Source organism: Heptranchias perlo, chromosome 4 (assembly GCF_035084215.1).
Source record: "Heptranchias perlo isolate sHepPer1 chromosome 4, sHepPer1.hap1, whole genome shotgun sequence".
NCBI lineage: Eukaryota > Metazoa > Chordata > Chondrichthyes > Hexanchiformes > Hexanchidae > Heptranchias > Heptranchias perlo.
The window spans coordinates 76,498,873-76,516,251 of NC_090328.1; the positions used below are offsets into that span (position 1 = coordinate 76,498,873).

The 17,379-nt window shown below is 38.7% G+C and overlaps 1 protein-coding gene across 2 annotated transcripts in view; it reads right to left on the minus strand.

Moving 5' to 3' along the window:
- Window positions 1-397: 397 nt before the first annotated feature.
- The window catches only part of LOC137321034 (Golgi membrane protein 1-like), a 33,899-nt gene continuing 16,917 nt past the window's right edge, over window positions 398-17,379 (minus strand). The window contains exons 2-8 of one of the 2 annotated variants that reach the window (XM_067983173.1): window positions 11,894-11,948; window positions 10,610-10,691; window positions 8,811-8,952; window positions 5,863-6,049; window positions 5,208-5,276; window positions 3,646-3,780; window positions 398-2,496 (exon numbers count right to left, since the gene is read on the minus strand). In XM_067983173.1, coding sequence (XP_067839274.1) covers window positions 2,426-2,496; window positions 3,646-3,780; window positions 5,208-5,276; window positions 5,863-6,049; window positions 8,811-8,952; window positions 10,610-10,691; window positions 11,894-11,948 — 741 coding nt within the window. In that variant the 3' untranslated portion in view covers window positions 398-2,425. The remainder of the gene's footprint in view (window positions 2,497-3,645; window positions 3,781-5,207; window positions 5,277-5,862; window positions 6,050-8,810; window positions 8,953-10,609; window positions 10,692-11,893; window positions 11,949-17,379) is intronic. The other variant, XM_067983174.1, reaches the window with a different exon arrangement.

Consider the following 17,379-nt stretch of genomic DNA (forward strand, 5'->3'; position numbering starts at 1 on the left):
CAAAAATTTTTAAATCTGTCAAAAAATAAATTGACCTGCAGTCATTTTACAGTTATATCTCACGAGTTGAAGTTGTTATCACCTACAGTACAAAAGAACTGATGATATTTTATCTAGACCATCCACTTGTAAGGGAGGATTACATGCTTGGCTAAAATGGAGAACCTTCCAATTTTTCCTGGTTCCTTCTCACCTTGTTCATAGTGTGAAGCATAATCAAGAAACTAGGTTTGAAAATTAATTGAGTTAACAGCTTTAAAATTTAAATGAAAAAAAAATCACAGCACCCAATGTTTACCTACTCAAGTATGAACAGGTCTAAAAATACCTTTCTTTTTACATTTATGGAACAAAGTAATGCTCAGATGACATGGAATCACATAATACACAATTATAGTAGGATTAAATCTGGAAGTCGTTTATTAACATCAAAATTCAACTAAATCTGAATACAATTTCAAGTCACAAAAAAATCTTCAAATATAGATAATTGCAACTCATCAATTAAATACAAGATCAATCCATAGGCAGCCAGACAGCTTTCATCTTAACATTTTGATCCCCCAATCATTGGAACGGGTTTGCAAAAAAAAAATCCACGACCAACACTGGAACAGTCTGTCCAAACAGGCTGCTGGATGGAGTACTACTTGGGTGTTGAGCAGTCTATGTTTAAGGAGGAGTTAAAGACAAGCAAGATTATTAAGACCTCCAAAAGCAAGCTCTATCCATCTCGTCATGTAATGTTATTGAAAGCTGTGAAGAATTGTGAAGTGGAAATGTGACCAAGACTAAGTGGAAAAATTGGAAAATCTTGATCACCCAAATTAAGTGGAAAAAGGTAACCCAATTGGCAAATGGCTTCCATCAGCACAGCAGCAGGATTTACAAAGTAAATGTTCACTGGCTCAACGGCAAAGGTGCTGCCTTTGTAGGAACTTTAACGTGTCACTACAAAGCTATAAAAATAAACAACTGCATGACTATCTTCCCCCTCAAAAAGGCACCAGTAAAATGTAAGTTAACAGGGCATGAGGGTCCCTCTCTTTATCCCCACCCACACCCCCAACCTTCCTTTTGCAATGCAGTGATAGATTTTACTTTACAAGTAGAAAGTGTGCTTTAGACAAAAATGCAAGTGGCCAAAATAATGTGGTTTTATCAGGAGAAAGTTACCTGACCAAATGCAATATTAAAACAAGTGAAAAACATAGAAACACTGAAGCATCTTGCTTTTAAAAAGTAAATAATTCATATGGCTTTCCCTTGCTGACCCTGGTTAGACAGAGAACATGAAGGAATATAACCATATATTTTTGTTAACCAGATTTGACCAAATAAGTCTCATTTAAGTTGCATTTTTATTTGATAGAAAATTGATTTTTCCAATGGACAGGGATATAGAAGGGGGAAAGATATATGCACCCCAACCTCAAAATCCTCATGCCCTAATAATGCAGTACAGATGTATACCGAATGAAAATAATATCCTAATCCTCAATTTCCAATCCTGGCTGTTCAGATATAAGCACCGAGAATTGTTTTAACCTACTCTTCTTTTCAGAAAGAAATCCAATTACATTTTCTGCACGCAACCCCCCCCTCCCCTGCCCCCAGGTCAAACATATAGATAACTAATTGTTTCACAGGCCTATACATTTTACAGTTTAGCAATTTAAAAAGCAATCCAGTCAAGAAAAATGTCTTTGTAAATAATTTTCCTCTGAAAATCCACTAATGCTAAAAAGCACACTGCATACTTCTAAAGACAGTCTTACTTCACCACTCTAACATAAATACATATATAAAGGCTGGGCACATCTTCCTGGTCTTTTAGAACTTAAGCTTTTTAAAAAAAAAATCTTTAAACATCTGCCTCATACATCTGCAAAAGTCAATTCTAACATTTGTATTGAACATTATAAAGTTGAAATAGAAATTTTCTTAAACCATTAAATTCTACATTAAATAAGATTGCCACTTGTAACAGTGACATTAGCAAGTAAAAAGGAACTAGTATCTGGCTTAAGGAACCACTGTAGGACATTTAAATAGTGACTATTTAGAACTGCCAATGTAACAAGGTTTAGAGCATAAAATTTCAACATCTATCTGGTGCATTCAAGCACTCAACCAGCTCAAGCCACGAGTTTGAATTAGTCTCAAATGGTTGCTTAATAGTTCATTACTTAATTTTGAACAAACCATAAAATCTCCCACACTGTTCACTTCCAGTAAGGTTCCTATACTATTTGCAGACTGCCTACAAAGTCATTATTACTAGTTCATCCTATTTTGATTTGAAGCCCTAGTCAATTCTAAAGAAATCTCATTGTGGGCATCAGTACTATATTTTGTCAACCAAAAAAGTGCAATATCAACAAATAGGAGATCTACTCAGTTAACCACTTTCAAGTAGTCGTCTTCACAGTAATTGTTTAACGCTGTGATCTTCATTTTGTTCAAGAATTTTCATAGTTTCTTCATTGCGTCTTGCTAAACATTTAGAAAGATATATACATATAGGGTTAATGTCAACTACAACTAGGACCTACAAAACATAATACTGTTAACAGCTAAACCAAAAAATTAGTTTAAGGTAATCATTTAACTTTGAGGAAGCAATAGATTTTTACATAGTACATAATAACAAAAACATAAAATTAAATCAGAATTCAAAGGATTTAACATATTCATGCACCTTTGAATGTTAAGATTTATCATGCTTTAAATATAGTTCAATCTCCACATAAAAATGAATAGGTCATTATCAAAACAGAGAACCCATCAGGTTATTGCCCCTTTAATGATTTATAGTCTTCTAATAGCTATCAAGCCATACGTTTCATCTTCTGCACCCATACTACACATACTCCTTGTTCCAGAACTGCACATTTCAGTTCTTTTAAAGGAAACAGCAACAGTGATCAAACTGATGCATTGAGGCAACTACACAGATTCCAGAGGGTCTCTAACTTGAAATCTATTCCTTCTCCCGAGGCTTCACTAGTGCATGAAGGATCAAGCAATTCTTTCTTTTTTTTTCCCCCACCAGCATTCACAATTAGCCTTAGAGTTTGGAGGAGGCTGTACATTTTAGAAAGTTGTGGCATTTGGAGAGAACGTCGGCATTAATCATGGATATTGGTAACTGGAAAAAACAAGCAGCAGGACCTGTAAATTTGCACTCAAACCATTGGCATCAACAGGCAACACCATAGGAACATAGAACACCAATATTAGACAAATCAATCACAGAAGGTTCTAAAGGGAAGAGAGGAAAAGCAAGGACACTAGTTGGAGGCCTGGGATGACTGAAGCCAGAGGTTAAAAAAAAAAAATTCAGAAATCAGGAATTTGTCTATTGATAGTGAAAAATCAGTAGAGGAAACAATGCTAAAAGTTAAGTATGCAGTAGCCATGGAATGAACAGTCTACTGGCACCAAGAACTTTCCTAGTGTATAGCAAGAGCACAAAGCCACTAACAAGAAGGGAATGAGGTGCCGTTCCAGAACAAGGCCTATATACAACATTGGCTAAGAGAAAGCAATGGCTCTCATCTACCCCAGTATTTATACCTATACATTGCAAGTGAAGGGAGATTTCATTTTGTGCTCAAAATTTTAAAAAGTTAAATTAGATACCTTTTATGTCATTCACAAGTGCTGCCTCTTTGTCAGCCTCAAACTCTGCAACATTTCCCTCATCTCCATTGTAATCTGCTGGTTGTTTCTGTTTCAAGACATCCAGGAGCTCGAGATTATTTTGGTCTTCGCCACCTACAGTTTTTGAGAAGGAGGAGAAAATATAAGATGAGGTTTCAGCAGCTTATAGTTACCAGGAAGACAAAACATTAAAATAAAATATTCCTGACATAATACATGAACTGCAGTGATTACAGCTCTACAGCACAGTAGAATTGGATTTGGTATGTGCAGAACAGAGGCCCCATTTATACACTGATAAATAATATGCATCCAAGTGTAACTTTAGTCTGAATAGGTTATGAATATACCAGGTCAGAGACTTAAATTAAATCTCAATAGGTCAGTAATTGAAATTATCTCCCATTAGGAGGTTCTCTATTCATTACATAGGAACATGAGCAAAACAGATTCACACTCAGTAAAAGTTTCCATAGCTAAGCATTAAATAGTTCATAAATTTATTTATTTCAGCATGTAATGTTTACTTTAGGAATCCAGTCTTAGCAAGAAAGGAATCCTTAGTTACTCTTTGCAAAAGGAAAACTTCCTTCTCAGAATGGCAGGTGTGAAACAGAAAGAACCTTACACAAAGGAATTTGTCATGTTCCCAAATCAACTACTAGGTGGTCAGCAATTGGACAAATTACTAGTCACTCAGCTCTATCTGGATTTCTTTACAGGATAGACATACCCCACTTACAAATGATAAAACATGCAACAGATAACATACTAATATATTTGGTTAGGAAAACAGATATGACATTTTCACAATTAGTCCAGGAGTTCTCCCAAAAAATGACAAAATTACAGCCTAGTCTCCACAGCAAATGTAGGAAAGGAAGGAACAAAGGACAGATCTTCCATTTACATAGTGTCTTTCACATCTGCAGGATATTCCAAAATGCTTTACAACTAATGGATTACTTTTGCAGTGCAGTTATGGTTATGTAGGTAAACTCAGCAACCAATTTACACACAGCAAGGTTCCACAAATAGTAACTGAATGATCAGATAATGTGTTCTTGGTGGTGATGGCTGAGGGAGGAATGTTGGCCAGGACACCAAGAGAACTCTCTGCTCCTCTTCAAATAGTGTCACAGGATCTTTTATATCCACCTGAGCAAGCAGACAGAACCTCACTTTAGCATCTCACCTGAAGGATGACGCTGACAATTCAGCACTCCCTCAGTTTCGTACTGAAGTGGCAGCCTAGATTATGTGCTCAAATTCACTATGGGACTTGAACCCACAACCTTCTGAATTGGAGGCAACAGTGCTACCAAGTAAGCCAAGCTGATACTAGGAAAGAGTAGTACATCTGATTGAAATTGGACCTGACCATTATGGAAAGCATCATCATGCCCCTTAAGTAGCTCACAGATTTGAGAATATGAGTAACTTAATATAGTTTCAGTAAAAGCTGGTCATTTCCTCTTCATTGTAATTCTACCCTGGGAGTTATGTAAAATACTGCAACATTATATACAATTATACTAAACCTGCATTTCTCCTGGCCTCCTCCTCCTCCTCTTCATCAACCCTTGTTCCATTCCCATCTTCAAGGGCATCTGCAAAACAGCCTCACATCAACTCAATTATTGATGTTTATTGACAAATGTAAATTTAGCATCAGCTGAGGGCTGACCAAGGTGAGGTGAAATCAAGAGATCCATGTGGTAGGTGTCAAATCTTTCAAAACAGTGACAAACATTTAAAGGATATTTTAATACTTGATGCTTTGCTGGCATTGAAGTTCCACCCCTAAGTGGGTCTATTGACACAGACAGACATCAAAACTGTTCACATACCACTGTAATAATAGAAAAGAGCTAAAAGCATCAATGAAAGGCATAAAGGAATTGCATCTGCTGCCATAATATGGCTTCATATTTTTTTTGCATTGTTATAAACTGAGCAGCACAAAATTATTAAATTGATCAAATATTTAGAGACTGAAGGTCAGGATAGATACATTGAATTCATCACTCATTTTCATCTCAAAACCAGAAAAATTGTTGAGCTGGCATTTTAAAAACCCATTTAAAACCAATGAAAATCAGCTTTGAACATCTATTAAAAGAAAACCTATGCATATAGATTTTCAACATTAAAACAGGGCAACAGTATGTTTGAACTGTGTTTTAGAATTCATACCTGTATCTAGCAGCTTGTTATTTTCAAGTTCTTCTGCAAGTTTTGTAGACATTGTACTTTCTTCCAATTCATTTCTTTTCTTAACTTCTAAATGGTCTGTGTGGTCATTGTTTTTCCCTGGAGGCTGCTGCTCTTTAGCTGATGGTTTAGCAGTGTCTTGTTTTTCTGTTGATTTGTGCTCAGTCTGCTTAACAGTAATCAAATTAGAGATTTATTTAGATATTTATGGAATCATTCAGCAGCAGCTTTCACAGCCATCACATTCTACCTGGTTTAAAGTCTTTTTGCGGAGCGGGGAGGGGCAAGAGGAGAAAGTTGAGTTTGTGATGCTTGGATTTAAAAGTTAATTCTACTTTCCTTATGAACCAAAGTTTCGTCATTGCAACCATCTACTCTAACCTGAATATGGGTATCTCCATAGTTTATTTTTAAAACTTAAAGAAAATAGTTCTTAGCAATACTATGTAATGAAGGTAAATCCACTCCACAAATCACAGACCAATACTAACAGTAACAAATGTTTTGGCATGCATATGCACTTATGTAGAAATAATGGAGAAGTGTGAAGTGGTACATTTTGGTAGGAAGAATGAGAGACAATATAAACTAAACTGGTACAATTTTAAAGGGGGTGCAGGAACAGACAGAGCTGGGGTTCACATACACAAATCTTTGAAGATGGCAGGACAAGTTGATACAGTTGTTAAAATGCAAATGAGATCCTTGGCTTTATTAATAGAGGCACTGAGTACAAAAGCCATGCTAAACCATTATAAATCACTGATTAAGCCTCAGCTGGAGCATTGAGTCCAATTCTGAGCACCACACTTTAGGAAGGAGGTCAACGCCTCGAAGAGGGTGCAGAGGAGATTTACTAGAATGGTGCCAGGGATGAGGGACTTCAGTTTATGGAGAGACTGGAGTTGTCCTCCTTAGAGCAGAGAAGGTTATGGGAGATTTAATAAAAGTGTTCAAAATTATGAAGGGTTTTGATAAGAGTAGATTGGGAGAAACTGTTCCCATTGGCTTAAAGGTCGATAACCAGAGAACACAGATTTAAGATAATTAGCAAAAGAACCGGGGGAGATTAGGAGAATTTTTTTTTTTTTTAAACGCAGCAAGCAGTTTTGATCTGGAATGCATTGCCAGAAAGGGTAGTAGAAGCAGATTCAATAGCAACTCAAAAGGGAATTGCACATACACTTGAAAAGGGAGTGGGACTAATTGGATAGCTCGCTCAAAGAGCCGGCACAGGCACAATGGGCTGGATGGCCTCCTTCTGTGCTGTAAGATTCTGTGATTCTATAAATAGTATCTCTAATCCTGGTAGTGTGATTTGACATTTACCAAGCATGGGTAATAGCTACTGCTAATTAGACTGACTCACCGTGGTCAAAAACCAAGTTGGAATAGCATTGGTTGCAAAAATACAAGGTAAATAACTAGAATAGCCAATCCTACTCAGATCATAGCACATAATCTTCCTCATAGCCTGTCTATTCTGTAACGAAAGTCCCTCTTGCACTTATGTCTGACTTTATTACTGCTGCAATTATGTAATAGGTCTCTCAAAGCCTAAAATGGTCATTTTTCAGCTAGTACAACAGTTTTGATGTATTCCCTTCTTTAATGGATTTATTTTTCATCCCATTCCTCAGCTGTTCTTATCCACCATGCTCCTTGACAAAGATGAAACTGCTTCAAGTCTTGGAGATTTCATTGGAATATACCAAGAGTTACAACTATTTGGATTAACATTCTTTAATTCCAAGTAACTAAGCAGAATGGGATGTAACTAACCTTTCAGCAGGGTTATTAACTAACTTTGTCGAGGGCCACAAGCCCATACAAACGCTCCAACTTGCTGCACCCGCGGATGTGCATCATAGTTTACCACATGGTGAGCTGCTTATTTCAAATATGCTAGCCTGGACAATTATCAAGTACTTCAACAAAAGGAAACAAAGAATACTTAAGAGCCAGTAAGTCTACTGAAATTATAAGAAGTTCAAAGCGAGTGATTCACCTCCTGACTCCCCAAAGCCTTTCCACCATCTACAAGGCACAAGTCAGGAGTGTGATGGAATACACTCCACTTGCCTGGATGAGTGCAGCTCCAACAACACTCAAGAATACTTGCAATAAAGTCTAACATACAATTTGCCTTCCTAATTGCTTGCTGTACCTGCATATTAAACTTTTTGTGATTCATGTAAAAGGACACCCAAATCCTTGACTACCAACCTTTTTTAAGTCTCTCACCTTTTAAAAAAAATTCTGCTTTTCTATTCTTCCTACCAACCAAAGTGGATAATTCCCCATATTATACTCCATTTGCCACCTTCTCGCCCACTCACTTAACCTGTCTATAGCCCTTTGCACCCTCCTCACAGCTTACTTTTCCACCTAGCTTTGTATTGTCAGCAAACCTGGATACATTACACTATGTCCCCTCATCTGAGTCATTGATATAGATTGTAAAGAGCTGAGGCCCATGCAATGATCCTTGCAACACCCCACTAGTTACAACCAGCCAACCTGAAAATAACCTGTTTATTCCCACTCTATTAACCAATCTTCGATCCATGCTAATATATTAACCCCAATCTTGTGTAACAACCTCTTATATGGCACCTTATCGAATGCCTTTTGAAAATCCAAATATACTACATCCACTGGTTTCCCCCTTATCTACCCTACAGGTTACACCCTCAAAAAACTTTAATAGGTACTGTACTTTTATTGTTGGCATCTTAGTTTCCTTTCTTCTAAACTCAAATCCTCTTTGCTGTGCACATTCAAGCATTAGAATGCAAGACTTTTCACTTTGCCACATTCTGACACGTCGTTTAACATCAGACATCACATGCCACTGTTGCGTTACACAATCAGCAATACAAGGCAGTACAACTGGAGAGGCAGACAGAGTAAATAAACGGTGCTTTTACCAGTAATTTGTTCTGTTTAGTTGCTTCAGTATTTCTGTTTCCAGGTTGGAACTTTGTGGCCTCAGCAAGCCTCTTGTATAGCTCCTTAATCTGCTCTTCATACAGCTCTTTCTGATCATTTATTTGGTTACTGCACTGAGTACTAAATAGTCAAATAAAAAAAACACATCTGTTCATAAATTTTGCTAGAAGTTATTGCTGAATTTTCTATTTATGTGGCTATTGTGTCTTGGGAATAAACAAGGTCTAACTTTTTGGGCTGTACATCATAATTCCTAGATACTATAAACAACTGATGGCATAAGCTGAATAGTAGTATATTGAAGTGAGAACTAAGGAAAGTCCCTCAGACTGCCCCTGTAAAGTTTTCATCAATTATTAGTGTTCTCCAAGGAGAAGGGAAGGGTCTCAGTCACAGAAAATGGATTATTAAATAATGGATACTGGATATAATTGACTTTCATTTTAGGACCATGACCAGTTCATCAAAAATACTCCAATTCTCAAGATCAAATTCCTTGAAAACACAATTTATTAAAAGTTACTTCATATTTTGCAGCAGAGCATCATAATTAGGCTTTTTGGTTTTTAATTCCCAAACAGAATTTTGAAGTCAGTTAATGTTGAAACACCAACAATTAAGGAAAAGCAAAATATTCTCACCAAAATCTTTCCACAGGTCACTGATTTAAAGAAAAGCTCCACCTGCATGAGTGAGCCAGAAAAGTCACAACCGAAAGGTCGATCATATTTCCTTTTTCTGATGAACTGTATCTATTACACTCAGGTACTGATGCCACAACACCAGTCATTAAAGTTCCAAATTCCTGTACAGAGATGCTGCACAGATTCAAAAACTCCTGAAGATTTTGCCGAGATGATCTTCATTTCATCGTTGAGGGTGAGTTTTTACAATTTTGATGTAAACACTGCTGTAAAACCTAAACACTGCACTCATACAGTGGACACATGCAATCACAGACACATGCTAGATTTAAAAATTCACTACTTGGGATGGTCCCAGACAGACATCATTTGCTGAGACAAAAAGGAAACAAGAGGATGAAAAATGTTGCTCAGAAATTCAAATGTGCTATGGTGCAGTTAGTATAAATTAGATTGATGACCTCATTAATTATCTCGAAGAGTACCTCAAAAAAGATTTCAAAAAGATACTGTGATTTCAAAGAGAGAACAGAGCTCCTGTTATGGGAAAAAATGAAAAGGCTAGAATGTGAATACATACATCTATGAAGATACTTAATGTAGTTGGGATTAATGCCATAATTCTATAGCAGTAAGATGGGGGAAGAGTTTTCTTAGTTTGTGCCTATTACATGTGCACTATTAGCCTGCTTGACGCAACAAACTGCAAACAGTAAGATCATGAAATCTGTAATCGACAAGACCTATTGAAGCTTTGCATGAATTTTCCAAATGCCGTCTGTGAAGCTTCTTGGGAGGTTTTTTTTTCCACATTAAAAGGGGCAATGTAAATGGAAGCTGTTCTTATTGCTGCTGCATCACAATAAACAGTATCACTTTTTTTTTAACATTAGTATTCTTGGAATAAACAAACTGAGTGAAGAACAGGCTGTGGCTTTGTATGTTTTTGTAGTGCTACTGACAATCATTACCTGTTTATGACATGGGTAAAAGCAGGCCCTAACCAAACCTGATCTTGGTTTCCCCACACCATAGTGCTATACTGTATAATTTTTACTTTACTGTTTTTTTAAAAAAAAGTTTGCAAAGTATTTAGTATTTTACAAAAAAATACTGAGGGTTTACATACTTACATGTCATAGGTTAATTTTTTCTGCAGCTCCTGCAGTTTTTGATTTAAAAGGCCATACCCCATTTGCAACTCTCGAAATTGCTCTGGAGTAAAGAAGGAAAACATCCATCAAAAATGCAGCCAACAAGGAAGCCACATCACTAATTCAGTTGATTATTTATCAGTAATATAAATGAAACTACATATTGGCAAGCACAGATTTTAACTAAATAATTTTTCCCCCAACCACTCAATGGTCAATTTTTCCACAGGAGAAGTATTCAATTGACTACAAGCCTGTTAAAATTACTTAAAAGGGGTGCCAGGGCACAAGACAAGCAGAGGTCATGCTTTTACCCTACAACTGTTCTTTCCTTTGCCTGTCCATAGATTTTAAAACTCACATGAACAAGAGATGGCGAGTCCAAATACTAAAGAGCTTGTTCCAATTTTGATAATGATGTAGGATGTCTGGTGGGCTAAGGACTTCAACCAAAGCAAATACAAGTGGCCATAAAGCAATTCAATATTCCTAGATGGGACTGTCCTTATAGGAAAGGGTTAATTATTAAATTCATTTACAAAGCCAGATTCCTCCTCTAGCCTAAAGTGACAAACTTTACCAAAAAATTAAAAAGGGAAAACCATAAATTTTAACTTGCTTTTTGATTCTATTCTGTTTCACAGTATTTAGAGTATTAATTGGAGACCTAATCAACCAATGTGGCTTAGATATGCAATTTATTCTGATGTGTGTCACTATTAAAAAGAAAAAAAATTTAAAAGGGGTTACAATTTGCCCAACAGCTCACAGGAGGTGCAAAATATCACTCTTGGCAAACCAGGAGCCCTAGTTATTTTTAAAAGCCAAAAAAGATACAATTTTACTAAAAACTGTGTTAAGGAACAACTGCCTATTTGTTGATTTTAATTAATTAGGGCATATTGCTCATTTAGAAAGGACCACTGTGAAATACACTACCTGCAGTGTGTTCTGGTGTTTGCCCATTTTCAATACACCCCTTTAATTAGCTAGTGCTGCAATTTAAGGAGTCTTTTTGGCACACCCCACACAAAAATGTCACTGTATATGTTTTTAAATAAAAAAAGATAATCAAAATGTAAGCACATTGCATACATAAACTCCTGACTACCACTACTAATCAAATGGCTGACAGTATTCATTTGTCAACTTCAACCACGCTACTGGACTTTTGCCAAGTAACAATTCCTCTTAGATTATGAAAAAAAATCAGGAATAATCTCATTCAGAACACTACATGCTGTGTACAAAGAAGGTCCTTACCTTGCAGCGTTTGTATAATCCTTGTGCTACTGGTAATGTTCTTATTCTTAGCCTCCTTAAAAAAAAAGGAAACATTCTTATAAAAATTAGGAATTTGAAAACGCTGCTTGTTCCTTAATAAGAGTTAATACATTTACAAAATCTGTTCATTTTGATTTTGGCTTGCAATCAAGTTGACATTCAAACAACAAACTGCAACCCAAATATAAACAGGGACGAAGTTAATTTCCTAGCATTCACTGTGCATCCCCAAAATTGAGTGGATTTTCCAATACTCAGTAACTATACAATATAATTAAAGCAGCAATATTAGTACCTGCTCAATTTTTGTTTGCTAAAAGCAATTTTACCTCAATTTTGGATCTCCAAATCAATCTACATGTTCACTTTCCCATATTTACAGTGAAATGGAGCTGGCCTCCATGTAACTCAAATCTTAAACAAAAACCCACTTCTCTGTACATATGCAGGTGCTGAGCTTTTGAATGTAGTACATCTGCAACAAGTAGGCTTACGCTGAGCCAATCTCATGTCAGTCGGCATGCCAGTGTCAGGATACAAAAAAAAGTGCACGCAACATGTTTACAAGGCTAACTACAGAACACAGAACAGCAGATTAGGAGACCCAAAACTGAGTCTTCATTGCTATAGAATGAACGCAGATTGGACTTTCAGTAATGGTATCAATGATACCACTAATATCAAAGTGCCTAAAGAGTACCATGAAATTGTAGCACATTGCATGTGAAACTCATTTTACACCATATATCTAGATTAGCACTACTTTTAGATTTTAAAAAATTACACTGTCGAAGCAAATCAGTTATCCTCTCTCACTTCCCATCCCACAGTAATTTTTTGGCATTTCCAACAACCTATTCATAAGAACAACCCTAGCTTCTTTACCACACACGCCATTCATGTTCCTTTATACTACACTGTTACCACCAATGCAAGGGAGCAACCCTATAGTCCAAACAACAGTCACTAGAACCCTCCTTGGAAAGGCAGGAAAAAGCTGGGTGCTGCCAATAAATTAAGCCACTCCCACCAGTCGCACTTGTGTCAGGCCCCTCAATAGAATTCAATACATCATTTTGATATAGGTTTGTAGAAAAGGTTACAATAAAGTTGGCCTTACATGGGGTTAATCGCTTCACAAAGTTTGGAGATAAGGCTGATGATAGGTTAAAGTATCATTTAACCAGCCTGTTGACCGGAAAACATCTTCCTCAGCTGGCATCACGAGCCATGAAGCGGCCAAGCGAAAACATAAGAGAAAAAAAAATCCTAGGATTCTTTTTCTAAAATGTGAAACCAGCTAATTTTTTCTTTTTAAAAAGCAAAACCTTGAATCAGATAAGAACCCTTAATCTGCTGCAAACACAATAGGTTAGGCAGTTGACGTTTCAAGTCTAAGATCATGGGTCTCAAACATACGCCCCATGGATCGGAGCCAGCCCATGGGACCAGCTGCCTTCGGTCCGCAGAATTCCCTTGAATCGTCATTTCTTTATTTAGTTTGTTGGGGCGGCATCCCTGGCCAAACCTGCCAGGTGAGTTTTCTGACAAGTTGAAATTACTTACACAATACCCCCCCACCCGCCATCTAATAGCAGTCACTGTCAAGAAATGACAACTGTATCTGCCACTGTTTGCCTGACCTAGTTTTTCAACATCTCGTAACATTGATCCCCAATTTAAGTTCTTTAGTGACAAGCAGCCCGCATGTCTTTATCCAAGACGAGAAAGGGAGATCAAGGGTGTCGTGCGTTTTAAGTGAAAAGGAGAATCTTTATGCGCATGAATGGAAAGCCCAAGTTTGATTTGTAAGCAACATATAGCTATGGTAAAAAAAAAACATTCAAAGGCACTATGAAGCAAACCATGGTGAGAAATATGATAAGTACATAGGAAGGTTAGGTGAAGATAAATTTTCTGAATTAGCAGTCATTGGAAAAGCAGCAATGTTTACCAATACTTGCCATGCAAGTGATGCTGCTGTTAAGGCAAGCTATGTTATTGCCCATTAAACTGCTGTGTCTTTGAAACCATTTCATAAGGGAGAATTTTTGAGGAACTGCAGGCTAAAAGCTGCCCGTCCAGATAAGCGACAAGCTTTTGCAAATATCAGGCGCAAGAAATACAATGATTTGGCTCCGGGGACAAAGCAGTATCTTTTGCTGCTTTTTCCAATCGTAAATAATGTAACTACCATGGCTCAGCTGGCAGTATTCATTCGTGGAATTTATTAGAACATGTGAATTTACAAAAACAAAAACATTTGCATCACATTAGCAAATCATCTGACCTCCATTTCCATTGCAAATTACTGCAGGCAAGATGTGATTCACAAGGTGGATGGACAGACTCACTTTAAGCATAATGTAGACATTATGTAGTTCACAAAAATATTGCTTAGCTGACAGAGCAAATTGGGCAAACTCTTGAAATTTAATAATGGGATAATTTAATATCAACACCCATCCACAAGAACTCATGCTTTTCCAAACTGGGCCTGCGGCAGATGGCAAGAAAACCAACACGTGGGAAAAACCTACTTGACCTCATCCTCACCAATCTACTTGTCACAGATGCATCTGTCCATGACAGTATTGGCAGAAGTGACCACCGCACAGTCCTTGTGGAGACAAAGTCCCATCTTCACACTGAGGACACCATCCATCATGTTGTGTGGCTCTACCACCATGCTAAATGGGTTAGATTCAGAACAGATCTAGCAGCTCAAAACTGGGCATCTATGAGGTGCTGTGGGCCATCAGCAGCAGCAAAATTGTATTCCACCACAATCTGTAACCTCATGGCCCAGCATATCCCTCACTGTACCATTACCATCAAGCCAGGGGATCAATTGTGGTTCATGTGGAGTGTAGAAGAGCATGCCAGGAGCAGCACCAGGCATACCTAAAAATGAGGTGACAACCTGGTGAAGCTACGTGCATGAGAAAGGGCCAAAGCCGCATGCTATAGACAGAGCTAGGTGATCCCAAAACCAACGGATCAGATCAAAGCTCTGCAATCCTGCCACGTCATGAATGGTGGTGGACAATTAAACAACTAAACGGGAGGAGGAGACTCCATGAACATCCCCATCCTCAATGATGGCAGAGTCCAGCACGTGAATGCAAAAGACAAGGCTATCATCTTCAGCCAAAAGAGTTGAGTGGATGATCCATCTCAGCCTCTTCCTGAGATCCCCAACATCACAGAAGCCAGCCTTCAGCCAATTCGATTCAATCCATGTGATATCAAGAAGCGGCTGAGTGCACTGGATACAGCGAAGGCTATGGGCTCCAACAACATACCGGCTGCGGTGCCAAAGACTAGTGCTCCAGATCTAGCTGCGCCTCTAGCCAAGCTCTTCTAGTACAGCTACAACACTGGCATCTACCCAACAAAGTGGAAAATTGCCCAGGTATGTTCTGTCCACAAAAAGGTCAAATCCAATCCAGCCAATTACCGCTATACTCTCAATCATCATCAAAATGATGGAAGGGGTCATCGACAGTGCTATCAAACGGCACTTACTTACTCACCGATGCTCAGTTTGGGTTCCACTTGGCTCCTGACCTCATTACAACCTTGGTCCAAACATGGACAAAAGAGCTGAATTCCAGAGATGAGAGTGACTTTCCTTGGGAATCAGGGGGAAAACTCTCCAGTGGCTGGAGTCATACCTAGCACAAAAGAAAGATGGTAGTGGTTGTTGGAGGCCAATCATCTCAGCCCCAGGACATTTCTTGCAGGAGTTCCTCAGGGCAGTGTTCTAGGCCCAACCATCTTCAGTTACTTCATCAATGACCTTCCCTCCATCATAAGGTCAGAAGTGGGGATATTCGCTGATGATTGCACAGTGTTCAGTTCCATTCGCGACCCTTCAGATAATGCAGCAGTCTGTGCCCATACCCAACAAGATGTGGACAACATACAGGCTTGGGCTCATAAGTGGCAAGTAACATACGCGCCAGACAAATGCCAGGCAATGACCATCTCCAACAAGAGTCTAGCCAACTCCCCTTGACATTCAACGGCATTACCATTGCCGAACCCCCCCCCCCCCCCACCATCAATATCCTGGGGGTCACCATGGACCAGCCACATAAATACTGTGGCTACAAGAGGTCAGAGGCTGGGTATTCTGCAGTGAGTGACTTGCCGCCTGACTCCCAAAGCCTTTCCACCATCTACAAGGCACAAGTCAGGAGTGCGATGGAATTCTCTTCACTTGTCTGGACGAGTGCAGGTCCAACAACACAAGAAGCTCGACACTATCCAGGGCAAAGCAGCCTGCTTGATCAGCACCCCATCTGCCACTTCAAACAAACATTCACTCCCTCCACCACCAGCGCACTGTGGCTGCAGTGTGTACCATCTACAAAATGCAATGTAGAATCTCGCCAAGGCTTTTTCAACAGCACCTCTCAAATCTCTACCACCTTGAAGAACAAGGGTAGCAGGCACATGGGAACACCACCGCCTGCAACTCCCCTTCCAAGTCACACACCATCTTGACTTGGAAATATATCGCTGTTCCTTCATCGTCGCTGGGTCAAAATCCTGGAACTCCCTACCTAACAGCGCTGTGGGAGTACCTTCACCACACAGACTGGAGAGATTAAAAGGCGGAGGCTCATGACCACCTTCTCAGGCAATTAAGGATGTGCAATAAATGCTGGCCTTGCCAACAACGCCCACACCTCAATGAATAAAAAAAAGGAAAGATCCAGTTTCAATTCCTGGTGTATGCTGAGTTAGTTCATCTCAGCCATGGGGCCACCAAGTTTGCTACAACTGGCCTCAACAACACTAGGATAGGTGAAGGAGGAAAACAGTGTCAGATAGGATTCCCATTTCCAATTGCTACCAAGTAATCCCTGCTGCAAATTGCATTTCTAGACACTGAGCAAAGACAAGATCAGGATTAATTGTTAGTGAATAGGAACTGCAATACCACACCAGGCTGGTACGGAGGAAAGGTCATTCATTTATCACAACCCAGTTTCTGCAATCTTGAAGGTTTGTGAGCCTCATTTTTTTAAAAATTCAAAAAACAAGTACACTTATGAGAGCCAATTATAGACCAGATCAGCAGCCCAAAATGTAAAAAAAAAACTTAAGGACCGTACCCTACAGTGGTAAAATATGGTGCTCCAATTTAAGCGGCAAGTACCATTTTGCAGACAACTGGGGGGCGGGCCGAAGGGAAATCAAAATCAGTACTACACGCAAAAGGTCTGATGTTCCGATACAGATATACATACGCAATATGTAATGACTTTAATGGTACATTTCTGATGGGAGAGCAGCAATCAGAGTAGCAATCCTTGGTCTCACCAAGCTACATGTCTCATTGGAACAAGCCATACGCACACAAGATCACCAATTAACAGAGACATATTGTTCTATTTTGTTACTAATCACAGTAGCTAAATACCACAAAATTCCAGCCCCAGCAGGAGCTAGAG